At 40.1% G+C, this 13,462-nt stretch overlaps 1 protein-coding gene and 1 long non-coding RNA gene across 4 annotated transcripts in view; one reads left to right on the forward strand and one right to left on the reverse strand.

Annotated features, from left to right (window-relative positions):
- The window catches only part of LOC115141609 (uncharacterized), a 49,970-nt gene extending 36,510 nt beyond the window's left edge, over positions 1 to 13,460 (reverse strand). Inside the window, exons 1-4 of the long non-coding RNA XR_003865391.2 lie at positions 13,373 to 13,460; positions 7,487 to 7,594; positions 7,180 to 7,260; positions 3,715 to 3,805 (exon numbers count right to left, since the gene is read on the reverse strand). This is a non-coding gene — a long non-coding RNA (uncharacterized LOC115141609). The remainder of the gene's footprint in view (positions 1 to 3,714; positions 3,806 to 7,179; positions 7,261 to 7,486; positions 7,595 to 13,372) is intronic.
- lg2h20orf96 (linkage group 2 C20orf96 homolog) lies at positions 1,602 to 10,980 on the forward strand. Of its 3 annotated transcripts, none has more exons than XM_029680608.2 (10): positions 1,604 to 2,039; positions 2,213 to 2,393; positions 3,704 to 3,840; positions 4,277 to 4,435; positions 6,720 to 6,819; positions 7,188 to 7,345; positions 7,439 to 7,540; positions 7,887 to 7,973; positions 8,173 to 8,301; positions 10,691 to 10,980. In XM_029680608.2, the coding sequence occupies exons 1-10, from the start codon at positions 1,983 to 1,985 to the stop codon at positions 10,730 to 10,732; spliced, it is 1,152 nt and encodes a 383-aa protein (XP_029536468.1). In that variant the 5' UTR covers positions 1,604 to 1,982; the 3' UTR covers positions 10,733 to 10,980. The 3 variants fall into 3 exon arrangements, with proteins under 3 accessions (XP_064858356.1, XP_029536468.1, XP_029536460.1); XM_029680600.2 differs by having other exon boundaries at positions 1,607 to 2,039; positions 8,173 to 8,291; XM_065002284.1 differs by lacking the exon at positions 10,691 to 10,980 and having other exon boundaries at positions 1,602 to 2,039; positions 7,887 to 7,978; positions 8,173 to 8,290.
- Positions 13,461 to 13,462: the final 2 nt, after the last annotated feature.

Genomic DNA, 13,462 nt, shown 5'->3' on the forward strand with positions numbered 1-13,462 from the left:
TGAGGGTGTTTGACAACACTGAGTCAGTCAACCATGAAGCTCTTCTGGAGGTCAGCAAACTGCGCTCGCAAATGCTGCAGACGCTGGTCACCGAGCTGGTCAGCCGGATGGACATCAACAACAACGCGGTCTGAACTGAAGAGAGCAAGACGAGATGAGACACTGAAACCTGTCGACTTGTCATGATGAAAACATTCCACAGACCAATGTTACGTCTGAAATGGCACAGTATTCCCAATTCAGTGCACTACTTTTGACCAGAGCCCATGGCACCCAATTTCCTATAAGTAGTACACTATAGGGTGACATTTCAGATGCACAACAAGAATCTCAAGAGGATTTGTCAAAATCTTGCAGCTACTGGCCTATTATGCAAACATGGTGCCTAGGTCATTGTCTTGAATATTGTTTGGGTTAAATCAACAATAATCTCATCTGTTCAGTCTGTGAATATTGTACAAAATTGTGTAACTTTATACTGTCACTTGTATTTTGTGATATCACAACTGATGTTTATCTGTTGTATATTTTTTATTTGTTCTGTAAACAGGTTCGCTCAAATGGACAACTTTTACAACCTGTTATTTTTCAGCTGTATTAACTCATCTTTCTATGCACAATTGTGAGCTAATACTTGTTCACAGATAATAAGATAAAACATATAAAAGTGGAAGATTATAATGCAGCTCTATGTATGAGGAAACATGATGTATTACAAATCAATGTCACATATTCCAGCAGTAGAATGCCAGCAGCATACTACCCTGCATACCACTGCTGGCTTGCTTCTGAAGCTAAGCAGGGTTGGTCCTGGTCAGTCCCTGGTGCTGCTGGAAGTGGTGTTGGAGGGCCAGTAGGAGGCACTCTTTCTTCTGGTATAAAACTATCCCAATGCCCCAGGACACTGCCCTGTGTTGGGTGTGGTCTTTTGGATGGGATGTTAAACGGGTGTCCTGACTCTCTGAGGTCATTAAAGATCCCATGGCACTCATTTTAAGAGTAGGGGTGTTAACCCCGGTGTCCTGGTTAAATTCCCAATCTTCCCCTCAAACCATCACGGTCACCTAATAATCCCCAGTTTACAATTGGCTCATTCATCCCCCTCTTCTCCCCTGTAACTATTCCCCAGGTCGTTGCTGCAAACGAGAACGTGTTCTCAGTCAATTTACCTGGGGAAATAAAGGATAAATAAAATGTTCAGATAATTTTATAGATTGATTTATAGATTTTATAGATGTGCACATTTATATTTAAGATATTGCAGAGTGCTGCTTTTAATTCATGTAAAATACAATCTGTATTTTAATTGTATTGTTACTCAACTTTTGTCGGATATTGAGTAAGGATTGCACCGACATTCTGCGATGCTTTATCACATTAAAATACCTATTATGGAAGAATTGTGTTATCTCATTTCAGAGAAGTGCAAATCGCTGTGTCACACCAACTTGCTAAATTTGTATTTACTATTTTTGTTTCAAAATAAATGGTTGAACTAGAATGTAGACTAAATGCAAGCTACAAATGAATACAGGCGAAATATTGCCTGCTACGTATTGTAACGACCCTGGGTTTATAAACCCGGAAATCGAGCATGCTTTTGCGGCACAGTCGATAGCGCGCCAGACCTCGGGCTCGAGGGTTCGAGACCTGCTCCCTGCTGTTTCATTACAGTCTGTTTATCTCTCGGATCCGCGCTCAGTGTAGCCTTTCTGGTTACCCAAATTCGAATCCAGAATGTTTCGTACATAGCTTCGTCCATGTTCCAGTAGGTGGCGGTCTTTTTCGTCGTCGATGTGGTTGCTATGACGAAGAGAAGCGTTACAGAACATTCCGGAGTAACTTTTATGTTATGCAGCTAGACTACAGATACATTTGCAAGGTTGCAAGTCGTATTTATATTTCAAAAGTTAGAATGACTTATTATACTCCAAGTTCAGCTTTGGAATCAATTTATTACGACGTATTGATGTAAAAACATAATGAATGTACTGCCAAACCATCTTGTCAAGTCACTGAAGGAAGATTTCAAGAAATTGGTAAGTTCATTGTCATGATGATGATGATGATACATACATACATACATACATACATACATACATACATACATACATACATAGAAGATAGAGACAGAACCATAGATAGACAGACAGAGAGGCAGACAGACGGACATAAGTCACACACACAATACATAGTAGTAATATCTGTTTAGGATTACAGCAAGTGGGAGAGATGCAACAGGAGCAAGACAGAGCCCCCTCCCTGGGTGATTCTGCCCCCACTGCACAACAAGACTACTGGCTCACCAAGCGAGCGTTATCCAGCGACAGGGAGAGAGGAGAGTGGGACCTCCTCTGCCACCCATAACTTTTTTCCAACAACCGACAAGCCAGGTAAGCTATGAACTCATCTTTGAATGTAAAATATGTTAAATTTACATTTACATTTTACATTTAAGTCATTTAACAATCCAGAAGCGACTTACAAATTAGTGCTTTCACCTTATGACATCAGTGGAACAGCAATAGTGCATCTAGGTCTTTTAAGGGGGAGGGAGGAAAGGATTACTTTATCCTATCCTAGGTATTCCTTAAAGAGGTGGGGTTTCAGGTGTCTCCGGAAGGTGGTGATTGACTCCGCTGTCCTGGCGTCGTGAGGGAGTTTGTTCCACCATTCCAGAGCAGCAAACAGTTTTGACTGGGCTGATGTACTTCCTCAGTGGTAGGGAGGCATGGATGAATGCCGTTGTTTGGGTGTAGGGCCTGATCAGAGCCTGGAGGTAGTGAGGTGCCGTTCCCTCATCACCAAAGCACCATGGTCTTGTAAAAACTGGAAGCCAGTGGAGAGAGCGGAGGAGCGGGGTGACGTGAGAGAACTTGGGAAGGTTGAACACCAGACGGGCTGCGGCGTTCTGGATGAGTTGTAGGGTTTAATGGCACAGGCAGGGGAGCCCAGCCAACAGCGAGTTGATAATCAGACGGGAGATGACAGTGCCTGGAAGGACCTGCGCTTCCTGTGTGATAATGTTGCCATAAGCATGAACCTGTCACAGGGTGTTGTCAATCACGCCAAGGTTCTTAGCGCTCTGGGACTGGAGTTGTCAAATGGCGAGATCATGACTTTCATCCGTCTTTTCAGCTTGGAATCATCCACACTGAAGACATGCAGAGATGCTGAATGCCACCCCAGAAGGGGAAAGGAGAGATTAATTGTGTGTCATAGCAATGATAGGAGAGACCATGTGAGGTTATGACAGAGCCAAGTGACTTTGTATAAATTGTCAAACAGATTAACCTGGGGGACACCAGTGGTGACACGTGGTGAGAGAGGATTCTCGCCACGCCACCTGGTAGGAGCGACCTGTCAGGTAGGACGCAATCAAGCAGGCCGCGCCAACTCGGAGAGAGGTGGAAAGGATCTGATGGTTCACAGTATCGAAGGCAGCCGATCTAGAAGGATGAAGCAGAGGAGAGAGAGTTAGCCAGTGCGGAGCGCCTCCGTGATACAGAGAAGAGCAGTCTCAGTTGAATGACTAGTCTTGAATTGAGGAGATTAAGACTAGTCTTGAATTGAGGAGATTAGGTTGACATGCTGGAATGAAAAGATTCACTGAATGAAAATCCAGCTTCATATGATGCAGAAGGCATAAATTGTCAATGGGAAATTAACTAAAATGGTTGACTTCATGTTTTGCCTTTGACAGGGAAGTCTCACCCCAACACTGGCCATGAAGAGTCCACTGCGTCATCTATGGGACGACTCTCTCGACGGAGGAGGAACGAAAGAGTGAAGCTGGACCCCATCACTTTGAAGAAACAAGAAAATATCAAAACACTGAACGTATTTATAGGCTATATCACAAGATATTAAATAAGTGATCAGTAAAATCCTCAGCTATTGATTAGTAGACGTTCCTGTCATCATGTTGAGTTGATAGCCACAGTCAACCACTAGAGGGTGTAATACGCCATAAGAAATAATCCATGGCAGTAATAGATTTAGACCAGCTGTATCAAAATTATTACATGGACGGCATAGTTTCTGCTAGTTTTTATTATTTCCTTTTAATTTGTGTCCAATTAAGACAACCAGGTGAGGGGAGTTCCTAACTAATTAGTGACTTTAATTGATCAATCAAGTACAAGGGAGGTGTGATTTAGAGACACGTTATAAAGTGTGCACCAGACCACAAGATCTACACTTAAAACACAATACTGCATAAATAGGAAAGGTATTTAATTTGACATGTAAATAAACAAATAACAACCACTTTCAGTTGCTGATTATGTCGAGGAAGAAGGCCCTAGTGGAGCTGGAGAAGCACTGTGCATTGCTGCAGGAGAGCAACGTGCGTATGGCCGGGGAGATAGACAGCACAGACAGACAGTCAGTGTCCAGTGCCAGGGAATTCCTCATCAGGCATGACAAATTAGGGGTGAGTACATAGAATCTATGTCATTCTATTCCTCTATATCTGCTCTATTGACGACAGGACACACGCAAATAGATTGGGCAAGCATCTCACTGTCTATTCTACTGCACTCGTATGTAACTGTATTCTCTAGATATGATAGAACTACAGAAGTACCAAGTATACTGTAGATATGATAGAAGAACAGTTTTTGTCCTGGCACTACACAGCTGATTCAAATAACCAACTCATCATCAAGCTTTGATTATTTGAAACAGCTGTGTAGTACTAGGGCAAAAATCAAAATTTGCACACTTTGGGGTCCCCAGGGCTGAGTTTTGGAAACGCTTAGTTAGGCTATAGATCACCATCAGCTGTAACAGTCAGTTAGACTATAGATCACCATCAGCTGTAACAGTCAGTTAGACTATAGATCACCATCAGCTGTAACGGTCAGTTAGACTATAGATCACCATCAGCTGTAACAGTCAGTTAGACTATAGATCACCATCAGCTGTAACAGTCAGTTAGACTATAGATCACCATCAGCTGTAACAGTCAGTTAGACTATAGATCACCATCAGCTGTAACAGTCAGTTAGACTATAGATCACCATCAGCTGTAACAGTCAGTTAGACTATAGATCACCATCAGCTGTAACAGTCAGTTAGACTATAGATCACCATCAGCTGTAACAGTCAGTTAGACTATAGATCACCATCAGCTGTAACGGTCAGTTAGACTATAGATCACCATCAGCTGTAACAGTCAGTTACACTATAGATCACCATCAGCTGTAACAGTCAGTTAGACTATAGATCACCATCAGCTGTAACGGTCAGTTAGACTATAGATCACCATCAGCTGTAACAGTCAGTTAGACTATAGATCACCATCAGCTGTAACAGTCAGTTAGACTATAGATCACCATCAGCTGTAACAGTCAGTTAGACTATAGATCACCATCAGCTGTAACGGTCAGTTAGACTATAGATCACCATCAGCTGTAACGGTCAGTTAGACTATAGATCACCATCAGCTGTAACGGTCAGTTAGACTATAGATCACCATCAGCTGTAACGGTCAGTTAGACTATAGATCACCATCAGCTGTAACGGTCAGTTAGACTAGATCACCAGCTGATGGTGATCTAGTCTAACTGACCGTTAGGAATTATAACGGTCAGTTAGACTATAGATCACCATCAGCTGTAACGGTCAGTTAGACTATAGATCACCATCAGCTGTAACGGTCAGTTACACTATAGATCACCATCAGCTGTAACGGTCAGGTAGGCTATAGATCACCATCAGCTGTAACGGTCAGTTAGACTATAGATCACCATCAGCTGTAACAGTCAGTTAGACTATAGATCACCATCAGCTGTAACGGTCAGTTAGACTATAGATCACCATCAGCTGTAACGGTCAGTTAGACTATAGATCACCATCAGCTGTAACGGTCAGTTAGACTATAGATCACCATCAGCTGTAACGGTCAGTTACACTATAGATCACCATCAGCTGTAACGGTCGGGTAGGCTATAGATCACCATCAGCTGTAACGGTCAGTTAGACTATAGTCACCATCAGCTGTAACGGTCAGTTAGACTATAGGTCACCATCAGCTGTAACGGTCAGTTAGACTATAGATCACCATCAGCTGTAACGGTCAGTTAGACTATAGATTACCATCAGCTGTAACGGTCGGGTAGGCGATAACAGTGTGAGCACCTTTCTTTATATTATCTCAGAACCTGATATTCTCCTTGAGAAGTTAAGACGTACTAAGACTCTTGTAATGTAGTAAACCAATACCACCATTTGTACCATTACCTACCATTATATACAGTGGGGAGAACAAGTATTTGATACACTGCTGATTTTGCAGGTTTTCCTACTTACAATGCATGTAGAGGTCTGTAATTTTTATCATAGGTACACTTCAACTGTGAGAGACGGAATCTAAAACAAAAATCCAGAAAATCACATTGAATGATTTTGAAGTAATTCATTTGCATTTTATTACATGACATAAGTATTTGATATATCAGAAAAGCAGAACTTAATATTTGGTACAGAAACCTTTGTTTGCAATCCTTCAGGTTTTGGGGCTGTCGCTGGGCAATACAGACTTTCAGCTCCCTCCAAAGATTTTCTATATGGTTCAGGTCTGGAGACTGGCTAGGCCACTCCAGGACGTAGGAAAACCTGCAAAATCGTCACTGTATCAAATACTTGTTCTCCCCACTGTAGAAGCATATTATTGGTACCCTGAATAAATAAAGTCTACCCTGTTTCTCCGTAAGAGTTCTATAGCTGCATTCAACAGCTGGAGCCACAGTCAGATGGAGCAGGCCAAGACAGAGCTACAGGAGGCTGAGACTGCTGCAAAGAACAAACTTTCGGGTAAGTGGTGATATTATAAATAATGTAAAATGCAGAGGCAACAAAGTTCAGTTTTTATTAATTGAGATGCCTTTGGCAGAGTGAGAATTATAAATCATAAGCAAATATGGTAGTACAGTAAGTCAAGTGTGCATGTAAATTATGAATACTCTTTTGTTTTACAGTAAATGTGCCTGTGAATGTCGATATTAAATATTATTGTTGTGTGTGTGTGTGTGTGTGTGTGTGTGCATGTGTGACAGTGCAAGGAAAATCTGGTTGATTGGTGTTTGGGAACTCAAAAGGGAAGACGTGTTTGCATGCAGGGCCGTTCCCTCATTTATGATTGAAGTGTCTGTGGGTAAGCCCTTGGTGTGTTACCTTGCCAGGTCTCCATGAGCAGCTGAGGGGGGTGAAGGCAGAGCTGGTGAACGCCCAGGCGGAGCTCCACACCCTGAAGACCTACAAGGATAAAGAGTACCCCGTCAAGGCCCTGCGCATTGCAGAGATAAAGAGAGAGATTGAGAAACTCAAAGAGACACAGCAGGTCAACAGGTCTCTCTCAATGGCAACTTCCTCCAATAGAACGCAATAGGCTGTAGTCTCATATGTTGTGTGCTGTTCATTCCTGTGGTTCCAGGATGAGAATGAGGACGTGAACTTGCTGTGCCAGACAGAGATAGTGTACCTGGAGAGACGATCCCAACACGAAGAGCAGGAAGTCCTCTCTGTCATAGCTAAGGTAGAATAGGATTTACTTCATTGTTCCTCAGGGAAAATTGGACACACAGCACTGCTGTATACAAAAATAAAAATAAACATCTATTATCACACACTCGACACAAACATAATTCATAGGATACAATGGTCTATAGTTCTTTGTGGATGAATGATTCTCACTTGCCGCTAAAATGTTTTATACAAACATTCAGTAAGTATCAGCATAGGTCTATTTCTGAAGCGTATCTTGGATTATAGGTGAAAATAACAGTGGAGGTGTTTTGTAATGAGCTAAAGTCAAACTTTATTGGCAGGGGTAGATGTTGACACCATTTGTCATGGCTTTACTCCTTTCTCTCTGTTTTCAGCAAAATGTTTCATATATTCCCTGTGTCGTCAAACTGATGGCCGCACATAATCAGACGATAAAAAAAGAAATTGGAATCCACAAAAAGGTTTGGTAAATAATTACGAAAAGTTCTACCAATTTGATACTTCAACTAGTCATAATGGACTCACTCTAACTCCATACAGGTCATCATGTGAAAATAACCCAATTTTTATTTTTACCATGGCATTATCGGAAAATGACTAATTGAAAAGGTATTGTTTTCTTCCTTTCTGTGTCACTCACTCATGCTTTCAACATTTCAGGAAATTGCGGAGCTGGAAGATAAGAACAGAGAGCTGATCAAGAGTGTCCAGGAACTGCAAATATCACGGACCAACATCAGGAAAGACATCTTTCAAGACGTTTTCCCCAAATCAGATAAGTATGTCAAGGTGATGGAAGGCACTTTACTGTACACTGCTGCTCTTAATAGGTTGTGTGATATCACCAATCCATGCCATGAGGGTGGGCACTTTAGACAATCTGGCTTTGGAAAAGGTTCTTGAGGGGGACTTTAAAACACCCATCATTAACCTTTCCTGAAGACACATTGTCTAAAGTGCATCTCTAAAACTAAAACAATTACTAATGATAATTTACTTGCCTTCTTTTCTTTAAGAAACTATTACCAAAGAGTAGTACATTGACAACTCTAAGCAAAGAGTAGTACATTGACAACTCTAGGCAAAGAGTAGTACATTGACAACTCTAGGCAAAGAGTAGTACATTGACAACTCTAGGCAAAGAGTAGTACATTGACAACTCTAGGCAAAGAGTAGTACATTGACAACTCTAGGCAAAGAGTAGTACATTGACAACTCTAGGCAAAGAGTAGTACATTGACAACTCTAGGCAAAGAGTAGTACATTGACAACTCTAGGCAAAGAGTAGTACATTGACAACTCTAGGCAAAGAGTTACATTGACAACTCTAGGCAAAGAAGTAGTACAAAGAGTTGATTGACAACTCTAGGCAAAGAAAGTAGACAACTACATTGACAACTCTAGGCAAAGAGACAACTCTAGGCAAAGTAGTACATTGACAACTCTAGGCAAAGAGTAGTACATTGACAACTCTAGGCAAAGAGTAGTACATTGACAACTCTAGGCAAAGAGTAGTACATTGACAACTCTAGGCAAAGAGTAGTACATTGACAACTCTAGGCAAAGAGTAGTACATTGACAACTCTAGGCAAAGAGTACATTGACAACTCTAGGCAAAGAGTACATTGACAACTCTAAAGAGGCAAAAAGAGTAGTACATTGACAACTCTAGGCAAAGAGTAGTACATTGACAACTCTAAAGGCAAACTCTAGGCAAAGTACATTGACATTGACAACTCTAGGCAAAGAGTTGACAACTCTAGGCAAAGAGTAGTACATTGACAACTCTTGACAACTCTAGGCAAAGAGTAGTAGTAGTACATTGAAAGAGTAGTACAACTCTAGGCAAAGAGTAGTACATTGACAACTCTAGGCAAAGAGTAGTACATTGACAACTCTAGGCAAAGAGTAGTACATTGACAACTCTAGGCAAAGAGTTTGACAATGTCATAATACCAACCATATACTGTCGATACCCACTGAACTGTTGGCTTGTTTATCTATCTGACATCTTATCAGTGTCACAAAACCATCTAGACAGAACTAATAGACATGTGACAGGAATTTAACCTCTTTCTTGTTCCATCAAAATCGATGTCTCGGAAAGAGTAATGGGGTATCACCATCTAATATTACCCAGGGTTGAAAACAGACTTGTAGCGCCATCTTAAATTTAAATGAAGAAGCACAGCAGAGCGGAGTGAATCCCAGTCTGACATTAAAGGTTAATAAGGTGCTCAAATTTCCCCCCAGCCTGTTCCAAAGCAAGATGACACTCCACGCTGTAGACCATGAAAATCCCTCATACCTACAACTCATCAAATATGCAACCATAAAATGTTCCCCTCTGGGGAATACATTCATTTCACGTAACATTTTATACAAGGGAGATTTAATGTTGAATTAGGGTATTGCCGAAATTACAATGTTTTTGGAAAACCTCCTGAATCTCACTTAGCAATGACAACTTTTTAGCACTGACGTGTTTTAAGCCTAAGATAGGTTTACTATAAATATGAAGTTGAACTGTAAATGCAGATGTTCTAATTGGAATTAGCTGTATTGCCTCCGACTGATTTAAACTCATAATTTTCCAGGCTGGTAAATAGCGAGTCCGCACAGATACAACTGATTTCTCTCACTCTAGTCACTTTTGAGGAGAAAGTATGTTTATTTAAACTTACCTGTTTTTTCCCTTCTTCTGTGATATGATACAGTCTTCCATAGGGAAACGGCTGCCAGCTTGTTTATTCTGTATTTCAGAATTACTTATGGCAATGGGAGATGTTACTTTCCAATCATTTGTTCTCATTCAGATACGCCATTTTTAGGATGGAAAATGTAGGTCTTAAACATCAGAATTGAAGTGGCCTACAGTACATCTGTCATAGGATGTCAATTGGGGAACACACTTGATGTGCATGTACTGTATCATTTTGTGTGCAATGTTTATTGTTTATTTGTTCATTTGGATTGTAGGTATCCATCAAGAATAGCCCATACTTAATCATCACTTCATTTCTGAAGGGTACTTTGTAATGTCACCAAAATACTTTCATCCTTATGGCATTAAGCCTTCACAAGTAATTCACATTTCCAAATGTATACTAAGTATGTACATAAGGAAAAGGTGTTCAGTGTGCATTAAGGTTCTAAATGTGTGTCGTGTTCATTCCAGATGCACCCCGGATATGGAGGTGACCTTAAACATCCCTCGTGAGGAGTGGCTCCCCATTTAGATGTGTGACAGACTAGGAGAGGCACGACTTGTGTGTCGCTCGGCTGCATTTAAACCTGCTGGGCTCTTCTTGGCACAACCCCAGAATGTCTGTTATACTGAGTGCCCATCTTCTCCTACTACAGTGCCCAATCTTCTTAAACCAAGTTCTGCATTGTAATACCAGTCAACTGGGGCCAATAAACATTTGTGAACATTTCTAATAAATACCTCCATGGTTCAATTTCAAATCCTTTGCATATTCTTTCTTCTCTTTTTTTGTGCAGTGGAATCATATGCAATTGTATCAAAACCTCTCCAATGAGCATATACTATGTTTATTGGTGTGGTTTCATTCAGCTATTATTGATAGTCTATAATTGCCAGTTGAATGTAATTTACTGCCCATTATCACATTCTTCAATGTGCCGGTCCACAGAAAATCCTGTTTAATATTTAGAATATGTTCTGTTGTTTGCTTTTTTTCTCCACAGTAAGCGCCCCAGTGAGACTAACCACTTCAAACCCTCCCTTTCTTTACAAATCTCCTCAGACCCTGTAACTGTAGTTTTGGGAAGTCCCTGACTGTAATTTACTTAAATGTGGGAAAGAAGCTGGCATTCAGTGCAAGGCCTTCATCTGGCCATCGTACGGCCGACTGGTTTGATTACTTATTTTTTTCAGTTGGAAAACATTCAGCCAAGCCTCAGAAAATACAACTTCCTGGGAAGGAGCTCTGGTCTGTGGCTAGGGGTGTGAACTCTGCCCACACAGTGTTAGGACAGAACTGATTTACAGATGTGTGTGTGTGTGTGTGTACTGCTTTACTCAAACAAACTATGCAGCATACAGCATACAAGTGCTTTTAGTGGAGACTGGGCTCACTTTGAAGATATTTCTGTACTTTATAAAGAGTTAAACACTGGGGCTTGACTTGACAAATCTAAACAGAATACTCTACCAATAGACATGGAGGTAAGGATCAAACACATCCTGTCCCCATATTTCGGTATTTAGGTGGGGACTCTAGATTTCTTTCACACTCCTATTATTTGATTTCTTTAGCCCGCTCTAGAGCTTAAAATAGTTAAGCTATTAACACGAAACCAACTTCCAAATGTCCAGACTGCCCAAACTCAGATTGCTTGAAAATATTATTGATAGTATTTCTACTTTTTGAACTGTAACAATATTAAATGAGCTCCCAATGCATTTCAATGGCAAAAAAAGGCCCATAGACTTGAATGGTAAACCTCCCCAAAATTCTAGACCTATATCCTCCTACACCGTTTAAGTTATTAACACCAAACCAAAGTTGATATGTTCAGACTGCCCCAACTTAGATTGTTTGTCAAAGGATATTTGATACTATGTATACTTTTGGAACTATAACCATTTTTGTAATGTGCATAAATTAACATGGGTTTGAATGAGAACCATAGGAATACAGTGGTTGCTATCAAAATGGTCCTGCTCCTTGGTCAATTAAACTAGAATACCAACTATACAACATTCAGGCAATCCAAACTTCAATTACTCTAAAACCTTTATGAACTATGTAAAACAAAATGCATAAAATGTAATGAAATAACTCACCAAAAGTAATTGTTGGACCGTTCAAGCTAGAGACACCAAAACAACTTCTGGCTATCCTACCTTATCGATCGATTCTTCACAAGCTAGCAAGCCCACCACATTTTCTTCAGGAAATGTACTTTTATAGTATTATTTGATTTATTTAACCCACTCTAGCACTTAAAACGATTTAAGTTATTAACATGAAACCAACTACCAAATGTCCAGACTGCCCCAATTCGGATTGCTTGATAAAATATTTTTGACAGCATTTATACTTTTGGAACTATATCAATATTTAAATAAGCTCCCAATGCATTTCAATGGCAAAAAAAAGCCCATAGACTTCAATGGTAAAAATGTAAAAAATGTTCAGGCTATCCTAACTTGATTTTTTGGTTTACGTTTATCAATTATAACTTTATACATTTGCATTAAATAACTCACCACCAGTAACGCTTGTACCGTTCAACCTAGAGACACCAAACCAACATTCACATATTCAGGCTATCCCAACTTCAAATGATTTAAAACATTTATCAACTATAACTATATTACTGTAGATTTGCATAAAATAACTCACCAATAGTAACTCTTGAACCATAGAGACCCCAAACCAACGTTCTCATATTCAGGCTATCCTAACTTCAAAACTATAACTTTATACATATAAATATATTAGCATAATTTAACTACCAACAGTAACTTTTGAATTGTATAAGCTAGAGACACTAAACCATATTTTACATGTTCAGGCTATCCTGTCCAATAAATCAATACATTTTTACATCTACCTACTTTTCAATTATAACCAGTCACTACCATTACTACTGTAGTCACTACCACTATTTTAACTTATTTCACAACAATAAATACTTTCAAACAAGCTAGCAAGCACACCATATTTTCTTCAGGAAATGTAATTTTCTAGATGTGTATATAAAGCAGTGGTTGCCCTGTGTGGGCAATGTGCAAACATTAAAGGAACCTTTTAAGTATGTCTGCACTGTGGAGGTCAACATTGTGGTAAGAGAGAACACTAACAGTTTAGAACAGGAAGTGACTTACTTCACGTCATGTAGTCGGGGTGTGTTCTTCAATGAGATTAAAGTGAACTCGCACACGGGAAAAGTTGCAGCAGCAATGAGGAAATTAAAT

Source organism: Oncorhynchus nerka, linkage group LG2, assembly GCF_034236695.1.
Source record: "Oncorhynchus nerka isolate Pitt River linkage group LG2, Oner_Uvic_2.0, whole genome shotgun sequence".
Lineage (NCBI taxonomy): Eukaryota > Metazoa > Chordata > Actinopteri > Salmoniformes > Salmonidae > Oncorhynchus > Oncorhynchus nerka.

Coding starts and splice junctions, on each gene's coding strand:
- lg2h20orf96 (XM_029680600.2), top strand. CDS start 1,983: ATGAATGTACTGCCAAACCATCTTGTCAAGTCACTGAAGGAAGATTTC. Junction 2,040..2,212: donor AGGAAGATTTCAAGAAATTG/GTAAGTTCATTG, acceptor ATATCTGTTTAG/GATTACAGCAAGTGGGAGAG. Junction 6,820..7,187: donor TGCAAAGAACAAACTTTCGG/GTAAGTGGTGAT, acceptor TTACCTTGCCAG/GTCTCCATGAGCAGCTGAGG.